The 24,782-nt window shown below is 50.4% G+C and overlaps 1 protein-coding gene across 1 annotated transcript; it reads left to right on the forward strand.

Moving 5' to 3' along the window:
* The first annotated feature begins 34 nt into the window (after positions 1 to 34).
* On the forward strand, positions 35 to 23,159 carry Patronin (calmodulin-regulated spectrin-associated protein patronin). Its single transcript, XM_029112242.1, has 16 exons — positions 35 to 175; positions 2,515 to 2,610; positions 2,706 to 2,924; positions 3,248 to 3,481; positions 3,672 to 4,005; positions 4,158 to 4,410; positions 4,532 to 4,641; positions 4,851 to 4,961; positions 5,081 to 5,668; positions 6,062 to 6,364; positions 6,478 to 6,755; positions 7,552 to 7,711; positions 9,632 to 9,919; positions 14,113 to 14,291; positions 20,559 to 20,849; positions 22,839 to 23,159. Exons 1-16 carry the CDS (start codon positions 35 to 37, stop codon positions 23,157 to 23,159), a joined length of 3,906 nt encoding a protein of 1,301 aa, XP_028968075.1.
* The last annotated feature ends 1,623 nt before the right edge of the window (positions 23,160 to 24,782 follow it).

A 24,782-nucleotide genomic window follows, 5' to 3' on the forward strand; every position in this document is an offset into this window, starting at 1 on the left:
TCCCGGTGGCTCGTAGATTCATTGAGAATTCGTGATGCTGTTGGCGAAGCGCATCACCTCTCCGGTGGGAGTCGTAGCGCCCTTGATGAACGGAGGTACCGTAGGCGATCTGAAGGAGAGCTACAGAATCTTCAAAGAAAAAGCGCACGTCGTCACGCACCAACTCCTTATACAGGTACCGGACTGACTTCTACTACGCTAGGTAGCTTGTTGAAGGAGCCATGTTTCATGGGGGGAATCAATCCCATGAGGCGTTCCAGGGAATCATGAGCTCGATTTCTGTACCCACACCCTCTCTGGCGGTGCTCGATTCCGCCGCAGACACTGCAGAGAAAATCTCTGCGCGGGGCTTCAACGCAAAAAGATATCCGCGTGAACTATTGTCTCACCGAAATTACGGAGGCTTTCTATGACGTGAGACCTTGGGCTCATTTCAACCCAATGCAACCCGCAAGTGGAGACATGTCAATGCTCAGTAGAAGCTCTCTGGACTTGCTTTGTTGGAGTCCGACACTTCTCGAGAGTCCCTCATGATATAAGCCGCAGCTGACGTGGCATATGACGTCAGCAGAACTCCCCCTTGGAAAAATGATCAGTCGAGAAACATTGCGGCACTGTCTTCAAGTCGGCCGCGTTGTTATACCATGCCACTGAGAGCCCGTAGGATTCCCATCGAATCGCCTCCCCGGGTGAGCTAACCGCTTCCTGAATTAGGAGCATGGACATCTCGGGTGCTTCAGATCAATCATTGGAATATTGGGTTTTGTGGTGGTCACGTGAACTGAGCGATGACACTTTCTACTCGGGGAGACGACATGCTGCTTAGTTTTCTGAGATGCTTGTTCATTTGGTCGCTTCCCTGTAAGTCGCTTCGTTCGAACCTTCCCCATGGAGAATCGCCGATCGTGAAGCTCTTTCTCCCTAGACGAAGTTGGAAGATGCCCAGCTCAAGTCGAATGAAGTCCGCTCGCTTAGCGTCTGCGTGGAAGGACCACCTGTCGTCCGCTACTCACCGGAGAAGCCGCACTTACGCGGCTTCGGTCAGTCACAACGTCCGTTCGCCCGCGTCGGAACTGCTATTGAATCAGCAGTCACTAAAGCAAGCGTCTCTTCCGAAAGGCATCTCCAGAACCATAGAGCGTCGGCTGCAGAAGAAAAAAAAACAAATATCCCGGACGCCAAGCGGTAACCTGGGACCTGTCGTCAAAGTTCACTCGTTCCGATTTGGGGGCACATTTTTTTTGTCGAGCGCCCCCGCGTGCGATAATGACTTGCTCCTTCGCGAATGCTCCCTATCGACAATGATCTCTCCGGGTCCTCTCGAGTGCTTCCGAGTGAAGCATTGCCTCTCATTCAGTAAGAGGGATGAACTAAACCGGAACAAACCCGGAATCGAATGCAGGCTCGAGCTCAGTCAAAGGTCGCCCACGACAAAATTTCCACAGAAAGAAAGAGCGAAGCATTGTATCCCCGTCGGAATTTCCATCGTGCATGTACGGAATCGCTCGATTCTTCGATGATCGGCTAGAGGTCACAAGGTCGATCGAAAGGCGGATCGCACTGCAACAGAACGCTACTCTCCGTGTGTAGACATGAGCCGAACGCGATGCGATTCGCTCTGCAACGTTTCTTTCGACCCGAGAGATACACACTCCTCCGTCCCGATGAGGGTACTGGCTGATCATCTCGCAGAGATCTGGTCAGATTGGGCTTCTACATCCGCGTTGGATAGGAGTGCAATAATCTCGACCATACCTGAACGGTGTTCGCATCAGATTTCAGATAACCTAGGTGCCCTCGATGCTTCTTACTTAGATTCCTCGAGGACTTTATATAGGCCTCATAGAAGGCTCGCATCAAACCCTGGCGCTGCGAGCCAGGGCGCTCGACGGCTAGCTCATCTTACAATTAGATCGAAGCATGTATCCGGACACATGGAGGGTATCGAGTCGATTTCCTCCCAAAGAAAAATTCCGCAAGAATTCGGTGCTCAAAGAAATCGTTCGGCAGTGTACACGTACATGACCTTTGGGCAACATATACCGAGCTGCGATTCCCGTGGGAGTGCGAATAATCGGATATTCGTTTCGGTTCATTTAACAAAACTACTGTGAGAGTTTAATATTAATGATCGGTCGAGCTACTACGTGCCCTTCTACTTTCGTTCACCATTCAAGGGAGCAATTCCTTTGCTTTCGCTCCGTGCACGAGCCAAGAAGTCCCTGTACGTCGACACACTTATGATGATAATTCTAGCATAACGGTCCGCGAGCTCATGAATAGGGCGTATCTCAGCAATAGAACGACTCACTTACCGTAAAACAGTCAGTGAACTTCGTCACAACAGGTCAAAGTCGTGGGATACTGCGCGTGCACGAATACGAATCGGTGGGAAGCTCTTCATTATCGTTTCTTTTGCGGCTCAAAACTCTTGGAGGGCGGGAATTCGTCGTCCGGTTAGAGCTTTCAGTTTTCCCGATCTCTGAAGTCTAATCATTGTCCTTCTCTTTGCAGGCCAAAGAACGCGCCAGTGTACTATGGCTTGTCTCGAAAGCCCACAACAACGGGGTCCCCACCGAACTTCGAGACCCTTATTACAGAGACCACGAGGTTAGTGTTTAGATTCCATTTCCGAAGACGGATTCCCTCAGCCCGCCTCAGTGGTTTCCGGGGGGCGGATATCTCACGTAAAATTATCCTTCCAGGACCAGTACCGTCTGAAGCCCCAGATAGTTCAAGGTCTGTCCAGTGGAGAGTTGTACTGCATGGCCCTAGCTTCGATATACGCGGATCCGAACTATCACACACTATCCCACGTCGGAATCATATCGACGTTACAACGGAAAGGTGTCGAAGTCCTGCAACCGACTGATGGCACGAGCCTGAACGAGACGATGCTGACGCAGAACGCCCCTATCCGCATGGTAAGGAGTAAGGGGGAACGTCATCGGGATGTACTGGGCGAATCGTCGCGGAATTTGATAAAGTCGTGCTGAGAGTGAGCTTCTCCGCGTTTCTCCGCATACACGTCCGACAAAGACGAATTCAGTCCCGGCATGGCATACCACTACCGATGTCAAAGGCGGTTTCGCATATCACACAGGATATCAAATTTTCTGAGGGCTTCTGGATTTCCGGTGCGTGGTTTCCGAATCGCCCGCCCATACGTGTCGTAGAAGCTCGCTGTTGTCGACGGACTCAAGGTTGACCGAACGCGCGACATAGTACAGCGAGTTGTATCTTGCAGGCAGCCCACATGTCGGTGATCGAAGCGATCATGGACCTGTACATCAAGGAGGTCTTGATTCCACTGAAAGTGTTCGAAGTTGTTCGTCGCTTCAGCGACGTCCAATATCCCGACGAGCTCCCGGTCAACGCTGAAGAAGCTGCCTTGTTATGGATAAACGCTAGCTCTGTAGCTCTGCGGGATCGAATTCAACAGGAGACTGGACAAGCCGTTCCGCAGGCTACTCTCATGCAGGTACGGTCAGCGCCTCTCACAACGAGATTCCCTAGCGCCGCGCCGAGGCATCGGGAAGGCTAGAAGAAAGCGCGAAATCGATTAAATCGGATTAGATGATCCGAGGAATTCCTTGGAACTCGTCGTCGCTGTCCATGCTACCTATCCACGATTTCCGGAGAAATGCGACTAAAGCCTCATCTTCTTTCAGGACATGGTGGAGCTTTCGGATGGTTGCGGTCTTTCATCGCTGCTTTCGTTTTATTGTCCAGATGCGCTTCCTTGGACAGAGCTGTGTTTGAACGATTCCATGAACCTCACGGACTCGCTGTGCAACCTTCAACTGATCCAGGGTTTCTGTGAACACAACCTGGACAACGATATCTGCTTTTTGACGCTCGAAGATCTGTTGTTCATGAATGACACAATCCGGTCGAATATGTTGGCGTTGATAGCGGACCTGATGTATTTATTCGAAATTCGACCTGCCAAGTGTGTTGTGAAACCTGGATGGGATCTCGGCGAGGATCTGCCTCAACCACAAGGTTGGTCAGGAGCTTCGGGGAACGAGAACAAGAAACTATTTTCTCGAATTCGGCACGTCTCCCGGCGATAGGTTCCGAACTGTCTCCCAGACGACTCCAGAGCAATCGTTGAACATACAGACTGATAGATTTTCGTTCGCATTCATTTGCAGAAGAGGTTCAGTATAACTACACGCTCCGAAAAGCTAGGAAGCTCCAAAACTCGTGCTCGCATATCCCGGACTTGCTCCTCCAGCCAGAGGGGATGCTCCAGAGAGACAAGAAGGGCCGTCGGGTCGATCCCAACAAGGAGAGTGATCCTGAAGAGATCGAGCAATTTTCAGGCTACTTTAATAAAATGAACCTTTCCACCTCGGAGAGGAACTCTCATTCAGCGAACGCTAGCCCCGCCCAGAGATCGAATAGGTGACTTGAGACACAAACTTCGAACAAATACCCATGTCGATGTTTATCGGATATGATCGTCGATCCCTCGCTCAGCTCTGAAGAAACGCGATTTCTAAGGATGACCCTTGCTCGTTTTCAGAAGAGGTAGTCCCGATAAAACTGGGCGAGAGTCGTCGCAGGATGGGAGCTCGACGCTTGAAAATTACTACACTCAGTTCAACTCTATTGAAGACAAATCGCACGAAGGAGGTGAGCCTGCTCGTACTCGAGTCCGATCTGCATGCTCGTGATAAGCTCTCTTCTCCTCGTCGAGGGAGAGGCTTATTTTTAGCAGAGCGGATTCGGAACCGAGCAAGTGTGAGTCATGCCGAGTGACGTCACCTCGAGGTTGTTCTTCTTCCCTTGAAGCCCCAACGACATGCGTCTAAAACGTTTGTTGCACTTCTGTGTTTTTTCAGACGGTGCTCAGCCTCTACGAAGGGTTCCATCGCAATCGCACATCCAGAACTTTTCGGGAAGCCAGGCCGCTCTACAGATGATGGACCCAGACGCTCCTGATCCTTTCCAAGGTAAATCTCCCGGGAGATCGATCGTCCTCATGGGATTGAGATAACTGGACAGGCCTCCGAGGTCGGCTCCTTTCTCTCGTGTCCGCGGACAGGAATAAAATAAGAGGTTTGTCTTCCAGGAGCCCGGGACAACAAGCAAACGAGTTTTTCACAGCTTTCGGCTCAGGACAGTTCGTCGCAGGTGAACCTCACGTATAAAGCTGACAAGAAACCCAAGAAGCCGACGACGACATGGATCCAGCAAACGCCCACCGGTGACGAAAACGGGGATGTTGAGGAAATGTTTGCCGTCCGGCAACAAATGGAAGAGAGACGGCAGCGGATAGAACAGGATCGGAGAGCCGCACAGGAAACGGCTAAAAAAGAGCGCACTCAAGCCAATAAGCAAGTTTTCCAACAAGTTATCGGTGGAGGAAAATCAAACGGAACCAATGGTAGAGAAGAATCAACTTCGACCTCTGAAGAGTCGGATCGGCGAAGTCCTTCGCCTCCTCCGGAAGATCAACAGAAACGTCGGAGGAACAGCGCAGAACGGGTCGCGAAACAAGAGCAGGCATTGAACTCATTGATTCATTCGCGATCGGCATCCCATGTGAACCATCTTAGTCAAGCCGCACAGCCAAACACGTTCTTCCTGCATGACTCGGGCTCCCCCGTTCACGGTTATCCGAGTCCCGTCATGAGGAGGCAGTGGGGACCCCCCGCAGGTTAGTCGAAGCAGCCTCGAATTTCACTCTATCTTCACCTGGAAATCTTTCCTCGCACTCTGAGCTTCGCACTTTGTCACGTGCACTTCTCGACCGAGCAAAGATTGGAACGGCTTCCTTCATACTATCCGAGCCTGTTATTCGTCCTCCTTGTCGAAGGCTCCCTGAATTTGAGGGGATGCGGAAATTTTGAGCATTCGGCGGTCCATGAACGAATTCACTTCGCTGGCCGAGGCTCACTACTTCGATGAGATAGACACTTCTGCTTAGCCCGATGAGCACCTGCTCCATCTAGAATGATGCTGCCGACGTGTGGAGTCTCGATACGGACAGATCGACACCGCACATCGGGCTGGCTTAGTTTTAGCGCGAGCTAATTTTTAGTGCTTCCAGCTCCGCCGACCGCGATATATGGCTACGGAGGTTATGCGGAACCGATGATCCCCTATTGGGCACCCCCGCACCCGTCATGGGGAGCGTCTCAACCTCCCCAGAGCCTGAACCATGCCCTGATGCAGCAGCAAGCGATGAACCAGCAGGGAATGGTGCAGCCCCAGGGCTCTGCCGGCCATCCTCAGTTCATGCAACACCCTTACAATTTGCATGAACCTCCTGTTCAGCAGCAGCCAATACAACAAGTTAACATTCAACAATCTTCGCATGCGAGAGAAAACATGCAAACGCAACAGCAACAAGGTTTGAGATGTGGCGCTTTTGCATCAGAGGGATTGGCTTCTCGTGCTGAGATCGGTTCTTGCGACGAGGCGTCTGATTTCGGATCAAAAACGATCGCATGTCTCTCATTATAGGTTACGTCGAACGGAACGGTTCTCCTTCGCCACCTCCGCCCCCAGCCCGACCTGAACGTCGGAAGAGAGACGCGAAGGAAGCAGGTCGGGGCGGAGGCGAGGAGAAGGATCAACAAGAAAACACTCCTCCGGCGCCGCAGGGTCAGGACAATAGTTGTGGCGAGAAGGACAAAGGCGCTTTCTTCATTTCGTTCGGTGACGAAGGAGGGGAGACGAAAGGGACGATGATTAAACCGAAACCCAAGTTCAGGCCGCGCATTCCACCCAGTCGAGATGAGGTATGAAAGCATCAGATGTCGATAAACTCATCAGTCATTCGTCATAGCATTCGGTTCTGCGAAGCTTCCGCTCGGGTACGGAATGAGCGAAAAGAAAGTAAACGAATGAATCAAGAAAAACGAACTTCTGACGTCCTCGCTTGGTTCTCAGCGCGATTCTCTATGACCGCGCGTATTGTCCCTTCATTGATTGTCCGGGTACTTCATTTCGAATACAATACGCGCCTGTCGTCAGAGACCTATGCACGGAGATCGAGACGACATCCGAATCATTAGTGTTTCCTCGTGAAAAATGAAAAAGCATTGTGTCTTCCGATATGCCGGCGCAACATCAGAATTGACATCTCAACTTCTGTGGGCATCGGTTGGCTGTCGTCCACGCTCACGCTGCGATTTCCCGCTCGTCGCGTGGCTGGTCATGTACCACCATTGTCGCTCTTCGGTCCGGACGTATCTCCGATTCAACCTTGTCTGAAAGGCAGACTGTGACTGCTGTCCGTGATTGACGATGATTGAGACGCTGGATCGGTGTTGGCTCGACGCGTGACGGCGATCTGGAATCTGAGTGGCAGCTTAATTGAGAAGGGGGGGAAATGAAACTAGAAGTTACTATCAAGAATAGGAATGAGTTTATAGCTTCCACTGAATTGGCTGAAAGCAATCACAAGACGTTCGATTCCACGCTCGCCAAACACTTCTGGGTTGCTCTCGATCTCCCGTTGCTCCAATGAGCGCTAAACTTATTGCTTTGCTCGAGAATTCCGACTCACGCCCGTCTCGACTATTTTACTTCCAGGCCGACGCGACTGTAGTGCAACTTCGAAACGTAGGATCGGTAGTTTCTCAGGCTGCTCAAATCAATTCAGCGACCATAACCAAGTCGGAGGGCAAGCGATTGTCCACCAAGTTGGAGGTCAGTCTCGATGGCAAGCCACAACCAGACGGATTCACTATCGGTAAGTTCTATATTCCTCGATCTCTCGAACTCGTAAGGCGTCTTACAAATCGAGGATGATCATTTTCATGCAGCTAAGGAGTCGAGCTTTTCGGACCGATGCAGATCCGGTTCGATCGGGGTTCTGGGATAAAGAGACTGGTTGATTTCGGAGAGAGGGATGGGAGCATGAGGAAAATGTGATATTTTTTTGTGTCGGAGCAAAAATCGAGACCGCCACAGAAATTGAGGCAGCGAGTCCAGTCGTGCTGCCAACAGATCATAGGACGAGAAGAAATTCAGAAATTCTCTTTGCGTGGCACGAAAGCGCGATATCGGGGCGCCGCTTCTTTCCTCATCCGACCATAAGATCGGAGCCCGGGGAAGTAAAGCACATTGATCTTTGGAACGACAAATACTGAACGGGGAACCGAATTTGAGATTGACGTCGCGTCGTCCGTCTGCAGAATGCCTTCCTCACCGATCATTATGTGCGATAACAGAAATGTTCCGCTCAACGTCATCTCCGTGTGCCGGACGAGTGTGCGCTCGCTTCTGTAAATGTGTTTATTTATCTATACGCTCGTGATTCCGTCTACGTCGCCTGGAGCTTGGTGCGTCCGGTTGTACGTCGTCCGTCTTGATAAATGGTACTCGGACGGAACGCTATTGCGAGAGCCTTCTTGCGCACATGACGATCGCCGGCTTATTAAAAAGTCCGGTTGCTTCGGAAGTGGTTTTTCCTTCTTTCTCTCGTCATGGAGGAGATCGGAGAAAAATTAGCTCCTCGCCGCCTTGATCGGCAAGCCAAGTAGCCGACTAGTCGCGGCCGGTGTCAACAGGATCCGCGTGGATTTACGCGGCGCCGGCGGTCGCCGCGGCTGCTGCTGTCGCTCTGTAGGCCCGTCCGGAGAATTTCGGTGAATGCGTCGCATTCATTTCAAGGTCGCGGATACGGACAGAATAATGTCGCACTTCGGAAAGCGTATCCTGGAAGTTGCGCGTCTGTTGACTCTCATAGACAGGCTGTAATTTGCGGCGTTTCGGACGAGGGAGGTCGACGTAGAAAATTCTCTTCTCATCCGTGAATAAAGTCCAATTGAGCTCGAATTCCGAAACTCGATTCGCTGTATTTTTCGACAGCTGTCCGGAATCGAATTTCCACTAGACATATCGATCCGGCACCTTCTGATCCGAGCAGTGCTCCACCCGGGACGCTTCCGTTCCTCTACTTCGTAGATAAGAGTCGATTCCGCGGAGTTCCGAGGTTTTCTGGCTTCCTTTCGCGGTTCTCTAAGAATACGAGACTCCGCTCGCAATATGTCGAGAATCGCTAGAAATCGCCCTAGAATCAGACGAACACACGAATCACACATCTCATCGCTTGCGCTCATCTGACGACTAATCCCATTGACGGACTACGGTTGGCGGCATTCGTTCTTCACGAGCATCATTCGCTGGCAAGCGTTTCCCACAATGATGTTCCCGGATTCGCCCGTCCGTCAGGCTTAGATGTCAGTCATCCACAATCTGTTTGCGTAGCGACTCAATTGTCTATGGGCTCCCAAGCGTTCATGCACGCGTAACGTGAAGGAGGTTTTGTATCGATCGACAGTCTCGAACAATTCGGTTCCGAAACGAATTTCCCGGCACAAATCTGGATCTTTCCTTCCAGAGCGAAAGCTCGCCGCCGATGTTTGCGGTCAACGCTCTTCGAACGCTTTGCGGTCTTGTCAAGAAGCGTGCTCCCTTCCATTTTTTACAATGTCCGTCACCGTAGAAATCGGTATGATCCGTCGGGGAAAAAAAAGAAATTTCTGCTTGACGGAGAGACTTCCTCAAGATCGCTCGACGACGTACTTCGTCTCTTCCTTGATTGAAAGGTTTTCGTTTCGCTGCTCGAACCGCAGTGATTGACATTTGTTGCCGTTTTCCTTCGAAGGTGACCCCAGGAACATGTCCGACTCGGATATGGCTCGCAAGAAAGAGATGATCATGATGCAGTCTCTGAAGCGGCGCCAGGAGCAGGAACAGCTACGATTGAAGAAGGAGCACGAGCTTGCCGTGAAAAGAGCTCACGAGCAGGCTAAACGCGACGAGGCCGATCGCAAGAGAGACGAGGAAAGACGTCGTAGAGAGCTCATTCTCGAACAGTATAGACTGAGGAAAGCTCAGGAGGAAGCCGAGAAAAACGGAGCGCCTCCTCTGTTGCACGCACAGCTGCAGGCCGGTAAGTCTCTTTTCGAATTAATAAGCATGTTTGCAGGAAATCCATTCCGCTTTCGGAATATTTCAACTCGATATCACGTCCCGGACGAGGCACCGAATCATTTATGGAGGCAGAGAAGCAGTTTCTCTCTTCCCGGAATGACTGAAATCCGCTATCAATCCGAGTCAGTGACACCGCGGAAACAAAAGTTCCGAAGTATTGAGCGACGGGCTGGGAATCGCTTCATTCCCCGGAAGGCGCCGTACTTTTCTGGCCCGTCTAACAGGTCTACAAGAGACGCTGCTCTCTCTTTTAGAAGGCGTGACAACGCAATTGCTACCGCCGCAAGAGTCGCTTTATTTTGACAGATCCAGATCAGTCTGAATTGAAGGAAGGGTCCGCTCTTCTCGCGCTCTGTTTGGTTAAAAACGCTTGAAACTAAACGGGCAGAAACAGAGAGAAGAACAATGATGAATGTTTACGTCCGTCAGAGAGCTACATGGGGCGAGACCAATCACGGACTGCTGAACAAGATCTTCCAATTTTCTCTGGCTCGCCATACTTCAAACCCATGCCAAGCTCAACCGCGAGTGTCTGACCCTGTCGTTGCTGAGTCACAAAACCACGGAATGCTCATTCAATTATTTAACTCGTGTCCCATACGATTTCCCAAATCGGTGATGCGGCGGTGGATTGAGGGTCTTTTGCAGCCATATGCCATGTCGGAGTTTGAGCGAGAGCCAGGAGTATTCAAAAAAAATCCGTGCTGTCGCTGCGATGATGGACCAGCACGAGAGCGACAGAATTAGGTTCGATACATCAGCCAAGAAATTATGATCGAACGATCTTCTAACTATCTGCAAAACTCTGAGGTGTGAAGGTTTGCGTTAAGAGTCAAGTTACCCAAGTCTACAGAAGAAAGCTGGCTCATAGGAGGCGGCTTCCCATTCGGAAATAGGAAGGGTGGTTCGCGACAAGTCGACGATTGAATGAATCGAGGAATGAGTTTGTTCCTGGCACACGGACTCCATGCTCGTGTTCGCGCTGCGGTTTTTGTCGCAGTCGTTTGCGTCGACTGACGCAGCGGAGACTCGTTGCCTAATGTCCACGTTTTGACGCTGTGGCAATGTCGGCGGCCACCGGATTTCTGTTCTGAGTAGGACAAGATTTTCCTCCGATTACCTTGGAGCGATGATGAAGAAGTTGTTGTATCTCTCGTGGATATTTTTTCTTGATTCGGAGCGCAGCGCGTATCCCTGCCCATTTCGGAAGAGAGTTGTTCGCCTCTGGCTCTTCGAATTTTCGCATCTCAGCTACAGCGAGACTCCATGTTCTGGGACCGAGGAAACTGCATGAATAAACTGGCAAATTACTCGGGGAGGTGTTCGATCATCCCTCTGCAGCGAATCGGATCTTTCAAAAGTCAGTTGTGATCCAAGGGTCGGCGGCACGCCTCGGCTCGTGAAGGATTTCTCTCGATCCGAAGGAGCCGACACCATGCAAAAAATGGAACCGGGAAAGAGAACGATAACACTCGACCAGGTCTCGTTGAGATTGACGTACCGACGCCGACGTAGCCTCTCTAGAAAATGCTCGTTCATGGTGAAGTGTGTTGTCATGCTCCTTGAATGGTGTTTCTGGGGACAAGCTGTAATTATCCTCCGAGATGGAACATGGGACGCCGCACATCGGATCGAATTGGGGATGTCGCTTCTACTTATGGCCGGCGTCTTGTTTCAACGTGACGGGAACAACAGTTCCGGCGTCTGGAGGAGCTGTCGTGTTCGACACCTCCGGCGCTGGACAAAAATTGAATATAGTCACCGATTTATTCTTCTGGGACCGGAATTAGTAGTTGGTGTGCTCGAAAGTATAATATGTCGCAAAGCGATTGGAGGAATGACGGAGTCGTCAGCGGACAAATGGACAGATGGATCGATAGATGGATCGATAGATCGATCGGAGGACGCTTGGATGAATGGATGGATGGATGGATGGATGAACGTCTCATTGTCTGTCTTCCATTGTGTGACAAAAAACAAGGTTGACGCGTTGTGGCGAAAAAATCTCGATGAGCAACGGCCCAACCCGACAAGGCATGGTGGAAGGGGTATTTGAACCATTTCCACGGTTCTTCTTCGTTCCGCGACTCCGTTTCCCCGATTCAACGACGTCGGTGACGATGAATCATTTGACGAAAAATTGACGACACGCATTTTCCTCTCGATTCCGTCTACTCGGGCGAACTTCGCCTTCTCGAACGAACTTCGCCTTCTCGTACGAACTTCGCCTTCTCGAACGAACTTCGCCTCACTTGGTCGATTGAAAAGCTCGCCCGGTAGGCGTATGCGAAGAGGAGAGCGATGGTGCCAAAACGATGGTGTTCGGGAAAGGTGTTAATTGACGAGTCCACCGCACGAATCACCATTCAGTTTTATTTGCTCCTTGAAGAGAAATCGACCGAGGCTTTCTCTTGGGATTTCCAAGGTACCGGGCGAGAAAATTGAATTGATCGCTCATTGGCTGGGGTGTCGCCTAAGTCGACGTGGATCGCTTCGAAGTCACTGAAGGAAATTAACGCGACAGTTCGCGACGGGCTTGCCCGCCGAGCGAGCGCCGGATGTTTTATGGTTTCCTCTGCGTGATTGCTGGAAATATTTAATGAAATCAAAGGCTGTAAAGCTCCCGAAATAATGAGATGTTTGGCAGAGGCGGGTCCGACCATGTTTCCGATACATGCATCGATCGATCTATCGCCGGCTTGATGGCTCGCTTGCTCGCTCGCTGCTTCGATCAACTCGCCTACCGACGACTGATCGGGGTTCGTTGACATCATGTGGGTTTTTTTCCCATGTGCTCGTGCTCGAACCCACAGCTCGACAGAAATTAGATCCACTCGTATTCAGACGGAAGCCGGAATCACCTGAGAACCCACACATGAGATGCCTGATTACCTTGTGAATGATCATCATTAGTTACGAATTCGATCTCTTCAGTTTTGTAATGCATACGACGAGGCAGCGCCGAAGATATGCCGCGCGTCTGCTCCGATAGGGTTGCGGCCTCGCCCGACTCGCAGCTGCCGGATCGAAGCACGGTCATGGAATCGCCGTTCTGACGATCGGTAAAACGCAAGAAGAATGCCACAGCGGGTTTTCTCGTTCTTTGCCTCTGGAGATTTCTCGAGGGGCTCCTCGTTTAGCAGAAGTGGCTCCAATCGAGCAGATTATCATCAATCTCATCTGACACCACGCGTAAGCCATTTGAGGCGGAGAACGTAATGGCAGAACGCGACCGGGGTTCGCCGGTCATTACGTCAGATACGTATACGAAGCGCGCTTGCGGGTTTGAGGTGCTTAAGGTTCGTACGACCCCGACGGAACTATCGCGCAGATTGCCATATTAGTAAAATGACGCCGAGGAGTACTAGTAGCGCGCTCTTTTCGGCGCCGGCAGACCCACGGATCGGTTCGCGGATCCTGGGGCTAAAACCTGCCGCCGCCGCCAATGTCATCACCACGATGACGATCAAAATCACGAAGCTAGTGGTCGAATTTTTCAAATTGGCCTCGGGCGATTTCCGATTTCTCTCTGTTCGAGCTCCGATCGGCCTCAGCGAAGATTAGGTGAAATCCTCGTTCGAAGATCCCAACCCGAACGTTGCGGAGTAGTCGATTTCCCCGCTGTTCGTCTTCTTTTTCGGGGGAAGGCTAGCGTGTAAATATTGTTTTTACGTCATTAGTTCAATTGCGCATGCTCCACCGATACGCGTTACCAAACGAATAGAGCATTCCACGAATGAGCGATTCACACCTTTTTACTTGTGAGATATTTTAATACCGTGAGATGGGAAATTTGTCACCGTGTCATGTCGATTTATCGAAGCATATACGAATGAGACTGTTGCACAACATCGTGTGTCCATCGCCGTTTTACTGATGCGGAGAATGATCGGCTGGTGTAATTTGCCGAGTTATCCGCCGTCATGGACCTCAATCAGAATATCCATTCGAATCGAATCTACGACACGAGACTCCTGTTTACCCCATTGATTCAGAGGCGAGCCGAACGGCTAGCTACCGACCTGTCACTAATCGTCAAATCCGGGAACTAAATCAAAGAGTAGAAATCGAGAGGTTCAGGAGACGCTTGGTTTCGCAAGGTTGTCCACGAGAGACGATCAACTAAGAACGATGAATTAATTGATGTTGCAGGGTCTACTCCGAACGGAACGATCCAGCGTCGTCCCAAGAGCAGATCGGCTTCAGTTACGCGTCCGAGGCCGAAAAGTGTTCATATAGGATCTCTACATTCTCAGGCTGATTCCTCTCTACCTTACGCATCGGTGAATTCGTCTGCGTCCTCCAACGATCCTTCTAGGAGACTGTCCATGGTGAGTTACTTGAGATTTTTATCCAAGAGAACCTCATTTTCTGCCATTCGCGTCTAGAACATCGACAAACATAGATTTTTATTGATGATGCGGAGCCCATCGGTCCTGTCCCGCCACAGCAGCTGCCTGGGTGTTTTTCTTCTCCCGCTGCAATGATTACGGCAGAAAAACTGCCCTGTTCCGACTTTTCACCTTTCGGAGGAATAACTTGTGCCTGATGAGAACTCTTCAATGTGATACTGACGTCTCATAATATCTCTAGTAATGGTGATTACTGATTACAATAATAGTGATTATACGAGGAAAAGGAGTATGGGGCGCCTCGTTACCATTGGCAGGTGCCCACAAATGGGCGAAGTGCCCGAATCGATGGAACTCGGTCTTTCGAGAGGCGAGGCAGGAGTTGTTTTTCTTTCTCCCCATAAGATTTTTCCTCGTCGCTTTCTCGTTTGGAACATGAATCACTCCTGAAATCAATCGAATCGAGCCCGGTCCATTCCTGTGGAAGCAACGACCCCTATGTTTGTCCAGTTTACCGACCGACATAGCGGACCCCGAGGTGCGATGATCGAAGGTCATTTGACGGATTCGCAACATCAGATTATTCCAACAATACCCTTCGTGTGGGTACATGAAGTGAATGTATCCCATTCAATCGACAGCCACCTGTCCTAGTCCATGATTGAAGCCGTGGGTGTGCGTAGTTTGGGTACCGATTCGTCCATCGTTCAAAGCCATGTCACAAGCTTTAATTATCGTCTTGGAATGGAAAACTGGGCTTCGAATGCATCCATTGGTGTGCGATATTTCCAGGCGTCGAATAGCTCCGCCGAGTAATGAAACCTGGCTAGGGAGCATGTTTTGTCAGAAACGAGACCGAATGTCAGCGTTTCCCATCGTGAGTTTTTTGGAGAGCTTCGAAGAACCAAGGCGATTCGGCTCTCCCGTCTCAGCATATGGACATCATTTGTAAGCATCGCTCCCAGAGTCCGATTTCCATGAGCGGCTCACGCATATCGTGCCGCGGAGTCTGAACCAGCGGCATATATCGGCTCCGGGAATGATGGGTTGCTAAACACTGCTCGACCGTCTCCCTCGCGTGTTGATTGGAACATTTATGATGATCGCGGTAGTCGAAATGAATTCATGGAGCCGGAGCTCCAGGAATTCACTTTTGACAACTTGAGCTCTCCCTTTCCGACACTCTACGGCTCTATACGGTAAGTCTGTGATGTCCAGCTCGAAGGTCCTCTAATTCCCAATAGATCCGTGCTCTTGTAAGCCCGGAGCGTGGTAACGGTGGCGACGCCGATGTAATTCGTATTCTGAATACGCGTAGCCCCCATGGAAGCAGCCGAGTCTGGCTGAATAACGCCCACAGTGATCGGCAGGAATTCCGCCGTTAATGAAGGAACTGCAGAGAATCGGAATTTCGGGATTGGCTCCGAAGTTGGAGCGAAATTCATGCCTCGATTTGAACTCGGTGCGCATTTTTCTCGCATCACCCGCGTAGGAACGTATGACTCCTACGTGTAACCACCATTCGGCGAGTCACCGAACCTTTTGCTTGGTTGAATTACCTAGATGAGCTGAATATCCGAATGAACTGATACCAGGGGGTTAATGTGAATCTAATTGACTCGGATGCGCCAGACGATGGTACGATCCCGACTACCACTGGACGGCATGGCATGATGACCATTCATGGAGGAAAGATATGCGAGCGAACGGAAAAATAACACGAGAGAAATCGGCTGTCGAGAAGAACATCCGACTCAGATGATTTTGTTCGAAATGTTTCCAAAACGTCTGTTGCGATTTCTGCTTTTCATCGGCATGAATATGTTTTCCAGAAGGCTTCAAAGAAGAATCTTCTCCCATTTGTACTCGCCGCCGCGGCTGCTGCTGTGATGTCGTGAATCATCCATAGTCTCTTCGCGCATTCTCTGTCCGATGGCAATGACTTATTTTTTCTTACTCACATTACGCAAGTCGGACTCTCGGACTCTTGCGGGTCGTTGCGAACGACTCAAAGCGAATCGATGCTGGTCAACAACCTGCGGCGGCGGCGCCGGCGGTGGTGGCGGCGACGTTTCCCCCGAACAGTAGCATGAAGAGAAAAACACTATATGCTGGAGCCTGCGAACATCGGTCCGCTTAGACTTCGTCCGAAAATAATGCGTGATTTTAACTTTCGGAGCGCCATCTGCGTTCTGTGTGTGACAGAGCGAGGGTTGACAATTGGTCGATAACATGTGAAAACTCCCGAAACACGCTCTTCGATTTCCTTGACGCCGGAGCTGATTGTAGGGTTCTGTGGCGTCGGGATCGTACGCAAACGAGGAACTGAGTCAGCGCTTCTTTTGAAAGCTTCGCAGGACTGGCGATCGTTGCTCGTAATTGGAACGTCTCGCGAGAAACTCGCGGCGAGCATCTCAAGTTGACTGCCGAATTGAGCGCCATCGATGTTCAATCAATTATTGCCGCGATGAGAATTCAATTGAAACCTTTCGGACGGATCGTTTTTCTCTCTTTCAATAGCCCGTTCCCCGCCGTTGCCGCGTCCGCTTTCGCTCATTGACGATTGTTCGAACTTATAGGAAGACAACGGTTTAGGTTTATTTCTAGCGGAAAAAAATGAGGACCACCATTAGATTTGATAAACTTTTTCGCTTTCATCGCCGGGCTGGAGCCCATTAGGATCTTGCGAATGTTGCTGCTCCGGCAACTAGATCGAAGCCGATCGTGAATTGTGGTCGAGATGACCCATTAACGGGGCAATTCTCATCTCTGTTTTGAAGCTCCCTTTTCCTCCGATATAAGAATTTTGTGAGCGAGCCCCTCTCAATCGGGTCTGGAAATGACGCGCCGGAGAATTATCCGCTAATCCGCCATTCGATTTCGACGTAGTAAGTTCCTAATGGATAAGTGAAGCTATGGAGTTTGGCGGTCGCGTATTGAGAATTTCTGGGGCTGACCCCCAGTTGTCAAGGAAAACAACGTTTGATTGATACGGATCCCTCTTACACCGGCTGAACACGAGACGATACCAATCAGCACACGATATCCCGGAGCATGATTCGAACGCCTTCCGCACGCTTCGCTTCTTTCCGTCGTCGTGTCTTTTTCTCCTACTGAACGACTTGATAATTTTTCAAGCTCCGAAAGCTTGTCCGAATCCTGTGATTCATACATCTGGAGACGGTACCCTTCCACGCCGATGTGCCGAAGCCGAATCTACGCAGAGATTCGCGACGTTGCGTCGCCGAGCCGATGCCGCCATCCGGGGATGATATGAGTCCATTGCGGAATTCCCCTTCCGCGGGTGTTCTCTGTCGAGCCGTCTTCCGATCGATGCAGTCACCCTTGTTGGAAATCGAGTCTATGCATCACTCTAGTCGGATACTCGCTGGAAATCGGTAGAAACAATAACGATATCCAGAGAAACGAAATCATAATGAACGACCGATAAAGTGCAGGAACAATGGACCCTGGAGGGGGCCTGACGTCATCTGGCACAATTGTTCGCGTATTCTGTCTGACAAATTGGTCGCTCAGCGAGAAGTATTCATTGGCTTCTCGCATCATCACATGGCGATGACGACGACGGAACTACGACGAAAACATTTGTACGCGAGGCTTCATCGACCGATTCCCGCGATTCCATTCGCATTTATCGTCGCTTTGATCAGTCATCGATGCTTTCGGAGAACGTTTGGAGACTTCTTCCCTTGTTGTGACCCTCGTGTCCCTTGTTCCACCACTAATAACCTCGGCGAGCCATCGGGGAACATGCGAATTACTCCGAGACAAAATGTCTACGATGAGGGCCCGTTGAACCCTGACCGCCAAGGAACTTCAGGGTCAATGATGCGGCGGCCGTCCATGAATGAATGGAAATTATCAAAAATTGAAAATAACCTAGAGGCAAACGACTTGCATGGGGTCCTCTGCGTGAACTACGACGTAAATTCATTCTAGCCGTCACTGAAGACATCACAGTTCATAACACATTCGACGGTGAAGCGTCGGTGAAGGTCGGCAGGTCCGAGGACCTGACATGCTCGTAATTAACCGAGTTTTTCGCGTGTTCTGAAATATCCACATTCGTTTTCGCTTCCATTCGGATTGTCTGTTGATGCTTTCTGCCGTTACTGACCCTACCCTTGTTGACTAGATTGGCGTCTGCCTGCTCAGCTGTCGGTCTCCCCGTTCGATCGATGCGCTCGCATGAGAGCAGATGCCATTCGAAATATCGGCTCGACTTCTGAATCCATCGATGAATCGGTGTTTCATAGCTCGTCGTGGAGTTTTCAGCCGAACCTTCCCATGACGCCGGAGCCGCCGTTCTCGATATTCTCAGCAGAGGCCGGCGAAGGAGCCGGACTCTCGCTCTCGTTGCCCAAAACGCGAATCCGAACTACCGAATTCCCAAGGGCGGCTTCGGTTGGATTTCTACTTCTAATTGCTGAAGTTTCTCACCTTAAGAATGACTCGGCACAGCGATCAAGTTCTGACTGAGCAATTTTCCTCTCCGTTGAATATGTCCCTGGATTGTTTTGCTGTTACGAAACGCCCGGCAGAAAAATATTTTGAACCCGTCGGAGTCCGGTGCTGATGAACCTCAATCTCCCTCGGGAAAGATTGCGACTGGTTCGGTGGCCGGATCAACAACATAACTTTCTCGGAGAGCTGGCGATTCCGTAAGTTTCTTCTGCCAATCCAATGATTGTTGTTCGCGCTCGCTTCAGCCAGCCAGACAGACACACGGACAAGAGGTATTTTAGTTTCTGGGATGAGAAACGTGAAAAAGAAGATCCTAGCAGATCGATTGACCTCCGCCGTTTCTTTCCGCCAATTCATTAGACGCTCTTCTTCCGCCGAGGGAAAATAGACGAATTTTTCACATCGAAAGCGTGGTCGACGGCTGTTGCCTTGATGCCGTCCGGGGCACCTTGACTCAATTGTGAATAAGATCACGCCGAAGTCACGTTCAGGCATCGCTTCTGAACGACTGGCGTTCGGGTGTCTGCGAACGTTTTGTTCCGAACGTCTATTTTTCTAATAATTTTTATTGGTGGCGAGGCGGAAATCAAGATTTATCGCACGAATCAAAACGCCATTCGTAACCGCGTTTTCGTGTGAGCCATATTCGCTTCCCGCGATCTACAGTGTTGTCGGCTGTCCCGAGTTCCGAGCAACCCAATGTGGACTAGATACTCATTGAAGATACAACTGACTGAGCCATGACCCATAGCCCGAGCGCAGGGAATGAGAAGTGGTTCTACTTGGGGAGAATTGAGCGTGTGGCAAAGCTTCTGTTCTCTTTTTTGCTTGACCACCGTACAGAAACTCGAGCGGCGCTTCGGTAAAAGGATCGTTCAGATTTCGGTGTCGGGACCGTTGTCGGAAAGGAACTCAGCTCTGAAAAAATGTCGCTCGGCACGAACACGAACGATGTCGATTAGGACAGCTAGATGCGTCGGTCACAGAACCTGCCCATTTTCGGACTGGTCCTCCTCCGAACTATGTTTTTCGGGCTGGACCACCGAGCCAAGGTTGGATGTCCCGGAGACTGTTATTCACATACCCTCCGAGGACGGATCCATAGAGCGAATGTACCAAGGAAGATCGAGGACGAGTACCTGCGCTACCGTTAGGAATATTCCGCCGGCGACATACAGGGATCTAACCAAAGCTACTTCCCGCTTCCCGCGCGAGTGGCGTCGTCGCGGTCGTGCACAATTGCACGAGAAGTGATAACCACTCGACCACCCGTGGCGCCCTCTGAACTATCCACGTAGAATCATATGGAGTCGCCGTTTGATTAGGAGGGCTTGTCAAGAATGCTGCCTTCCGGGGAGATGGATAGAGTGTTTGCTGAGGCGAAGTCTCGTTCCCATCAATATGGCAGATTGATCGTATTAGGAATCGGCGGAATTCTTTATCTCCAGAAGTTCCGCGGCCGGCTCTGGGATTTGCATTATTTCTCTCCGGAAATCCGCTCGGTGTCAGCGGGTGAAATCCGACGAGAGAATCTGAGTTCAGGAATCGCTTCTGATCCTATGGGGCATACAGCTCTGCAGAGGATCGGGCTTGACATGCGGCAATGATGAATCGAGAAGAGGCTGCCCCCCCCCGAGACGGGAATTTTGTTTTATTTAAAAAAAAGGAGACCGTGAAGTCTAAGGAGAGTTTTCAATTCGGCGATTATCTGTCCTCATTAGGGTAAACTCAATCGGAAACTGATGTGCTCTCTTATTTCAGGGCGGATCTCAGCAGGGACTGGATTCTGTAGGCCGAGGTGGAGTTTCTGGTCTGAAACGCGAACCTTCATACCCCGACTTCAGTCGGTACCGAAGTGGGATAGGCGGCCCACCCTCAGACGGGGCATCCGACACCGCGTCGACGAGCTCCTCGTTGTTCCCGGGAGAATACACTGGACCGAAACTGTTCGTGAAACCGAGCGCGAAGAGCAATCGTTCAATTATTCTCAACGCGCTCAACGTTGTCCTCGCAGGAGCAGTGAATGCGGACACGAAAAAACGGGCCACGAACGTAAGTCATGCTAAACATGCTTTTTGATCGTGATTGCATAAATGTTCGAATAGTGTTTTCTCGCCCATTCACGTATGACGCTCATCACGGAGAGTCTTGGGAAAAGTGTCGCGGGAGATGATTTCATACTTGTTGCATGCGTTCGACATCCATCCAACGGATCAAAGGCCATTTCGTTTAGGGGACGTAAGAGCTCGTAACCATCCGGTTGTTGTCATCAGGCCGCTATTAGTCCACAATGGATTGGCAGGCCTCTTTATGATGCTTATTACGAGATAAGATACGGCGCTGGCTGATTCACTGACTGACTGAATGAGTGACTGACTGACTGACGGAACAGAGGCAGACATTCGGGCGTACAGATAGTGCATGAGCTGATCGAGATTCTTCAAGTAGGGCTTCTGATTGATCCCGGGAATCGAGACGAGTCATCCGATCAAACGAGTCCGGAGCTTGCATCCCCGCCAAGCGGGCACGAAGTTCAGTTTCGGACATATTCTTGCGTTTTGTCGGTCAGAGAAGAACCCTTCATGAATATTGATGGCGATGGCCTGCGAACTGTATATCAGACACTCGAACTTGACTTCAGCTGTGTCTGATTTCTGCGGTTTTCAGCGTGACGATCGCGGTGTCGACTAGCCCGTCGACGGAAGACGAAGTAGAAACAAAACTAGAAATGAATGTTCTCGGCAGCGGTCTCTGAAGGGGTGGCGGTGAGAACCGATGTCCTCTTTTTCTCATGAAAGTCTGTGAAGTCTCTAAACATATGATTGCGGGCCTCAATTCATGCTCGCTAAGTCAAAAACTCCGCCGGTCCATCCGAGCAAAGGGAGCGTCCGAGTTCATGATGTTGAGCAGGATACGGACTCATGATGTTGTCTCGTCAGCGGAGCTCGGTTTCAGTACAACTTCTCCGATACCTCTCGATCGACCGAACTTCCGGGCCAGTAGAACTAGGGCTCCGTTTTGTTTCATCCGATCGAAAAAGCTCCTAGTCGATTCTGCGGTTTTTGTTAGCATGGGATTTTTTCGACACTGTCTTCTCCTCGGTGGTTTATCCGTTTTTATACTGAGGGACAAATACCACTTGGGAATGAAGTGCCGCTTACGTAAGCACTACTACGACGTCGAGAAGCTAGCAGTGGCTCTCAGGGATGAGGTTACAACCTCAACGCGATCCGGATGCGTGCCAAAGTTAGATTTGGTGACAAGATCCTTTTTTCCTCGGCCTTTCATCCCATCGGCCACTTTCGCGGGGGAAAAATTCTAAAGCTGAAAGCAAGTGTTTTCTCTTCGTTACAAACTCGTAACCAGCTGGAATACATTTGAGGTAGTCTCCCCCGTGTGAAAGTGTTCCGATGAGATTAACCGATCGAGGTTTTAATGGCTCTCTTCTCTTCCCTCGCATTTTTGTCGAGACGGGGAAGTGCTCGGTCTGGTCCGCGATTCTTTATCGGGGGAGTCTCTGAAGTTCAAAAGCGCACCTCCCTTATTCTTCAGCATTCGAAATCGAATTCACCGCCCAAGACAACGTTTTTTAGCAAAATGTCTTCCGAGATCTCTTTGTAGCAAGGCTGGACTTCGGGAAGAGACTTCAGGGAAAGCAACGATGGTAAAGTCGATGATGGAAGCAACGGTTCTTGTCGTTCTTGCTGTTGTTGTTGTCATCATCCTCGTTCGCGGCAGAAAGCAACAAAAAGAGTTCGTTGTATGAGGGGCAGGTTTTTGTTGAGAAAATACTCGGAAAACCATTTGCCCCGAGTTAAGCTCCGGGGCGTAGTACTGTTGCGTAGCGTCGATTCCCGAACGCCGCTCCGGCGCGCGCGCGCAACTTAACCTCGCCCCTTTGATTATTGTCTGCGGCCACGTGCTCGCGTAATGGAAACATTCGTCGTTCGGGTTCACGAATGAGAATTCTGATTTGCGCCCACGATAGCGAATCAAATCACGTCGCTCAAGCCCACCATTCAATCTTCCGGCATTTTTCAGGAAATTAACGCCACAGATGCGAAGCATCTCCTGATTCTCTTCCGAGGAGCCAATCTCCAGTTCCGGGGTATCTACGCGTACAACCCCGACCGTGATGAGGTCATCAAGATCTTCGGGGCTGGACCCAAGAACGTCACATCGAACATGCTGGATTTATTCTACAAGTACAACTCGGGCTCGAAAGGTTTCACTCAGATCCACACGAAGCATCTATCGGCAACCATCGACGCGTTCACCATCCAGAACGCTCTGTGGACCGTCCGCAAGAGTGTCACTAGCAAATTTGCGGCTTCGCACGCCCGATCCGGCGATTTCATGTAAATAGCCTGTTTTCTGAGCTTTGAGTCATTGACGATTCAACGTAGCGAAAAACATTCACAACAAGAGCAGCAACAACAGCATCGATGAGGAAGGAGGATCAAGAACAACAACAACAACGACCCACTCGCCACTCTCCTCGCGAGAAAAACCCATCGACTCGAATCGATGGGGTAGAGTGAGCGAAAGGACGAAGCTTTGTGTATTTTATGACTACTGCGCCTAAACATCCCAGTACTATGGAGCTACCTACCTACAGAGTCTGCGATAAAACCTTAGTTAGAATATGTAAGGAGAGAGGGCTGTTCATTGGTAGACGACGAACTTTTAAATCATATTGTGCGAATCACCAAGGAGAGAACGCCTTTCATTCCCGCCGTCGCCGAGAATCTCAACAGTGCTTCACTGAACGGAACTTCTATCATTAGTTATGATTTCTGAATATGTTCGGCTCCTCGATGGTTTGCGGAAGCCGCCTGGAACTAGCGCGGCTTTCGAAACCGGAAAAATATTCAGGCGGGATTATCCTCCGGCTGACTTGAGGAGTCTCGTCGTCTTACGAGTACGGAGGCGGAGGGTGAGAACGAACGACGACGAGGACGCAGGTGACCACCTCAGAGGCCTCGGAGCCGCAAAGCGGGGAATAGATATCGAGCCTGGCTAGAAGCCTCAAAGCTTATCCTCAAGCGGCTGCCTTATTGTGACTGGAAAGCTCCAGAGACGACTAATCGATGGGGAATCAACCGAAACAGGCTCGAAACCGATCATTCCGCGATAGTGCCAAGTATATATTTTCGAAGACTAGACGGAATCGAAGTACTATAAGCAGTGAATAACGAACAGATGATCAAAACATCCGCCGACGCTGGATCCGTTCTGAACGGCATGATATATCCGTGATGTGTTTTGAGGACTTTGTTTCTCGTCCTTCACTTGTTGAAACATGTTTAACCCATATTCGCTGTAAAGGCTGAATACTGTTGTATTCTTCCGGGCAAAAAAAACACGCGAAGGCTAGATCAGGTGCATTGTTTACGAGTATACAGACTCAAGGAAACTGCAAACTCATGGAGGAAACGAGTACGGAATTCCCAGCCCGTGTCGTGAGAAGGTTGTCTCGCTTCTTGGCCACCCATCCCGCTCCGGGCGGAGCCGGTGAAAATTCAACGAGAGACTGAGATGATCTCCCGAGCCGATGAGGATCGGAGATGCGCCCTCGAGAATTTTCTCTTTCCGGGCTGAATTCGGAATCTGCCGAGCTCGTTCCGCCAATCGCGTTCCGATCTCGGAAGCGGTCGGAACATCTGAGGAATGATTGAAATTTTACGACCTCTGAAATCCCGGTCTGGGAATTGATGCGGTCTTGACTCGGCCGAGCCGAGGTCTTGTATAATATTGCTGAGAGGGGGACTCGACTATCAGAGTTTTCCAGCGGGGATTTCCCGCCGACGAAAGTTCCGCAAGGAGATAACATCGAGAGAAGAGAAACACTTGCAACAACAAAAACACGGAGATACGGAATCGATGCTAACTTTTATATAAAGTCTTGCTACCAATAATATTTGTGTGTTCTCATTGTGAGGTGTTTACGGCTTTCGATATTTTTCGTCGATTGCTATTCGGTAT

Source organism: Galendromus occidentalis, unplaced genomic scaffold (assembly GCF_000255335.2).
Source record: "Galendromus occidentalis unplaced genomic scaffold, Mocc_1.1 scf7180000077487, whole genome shotgun sequence".
Taxonomy (NCBI): Eukaryota; Metazoa; Arthropoda; class Arachnida; order Mesostigmata; family Phytoseiidae; genus Galendromus; species Galendromus occidentalis.

Bases quoted from the DNA above. Each gene is read 5' to 3' on its own strand.
- Patronin (XM_029112242.1), top strand. From the start codon at position 35: ATGCTGTTGGCGAAGCGCATCACCTCTCCGGTGGGAGTCGTAGCGCCC. The intron at 4,411-4,531 runs GTGACTTGAGAC...GCTCGTTTTCAG, and splicing joins CCCGCCCAGAGATCGAATAG to AAGAGGTAGTCCCGATAAAA. The intron at 4,962-5,080 runs GTAAATCTCCCG...TTTGTCTTCCAG, and splicing joins CGCTCCTGATCCTTTCCAAG to GAGCCCGGGACAACAAGCAA.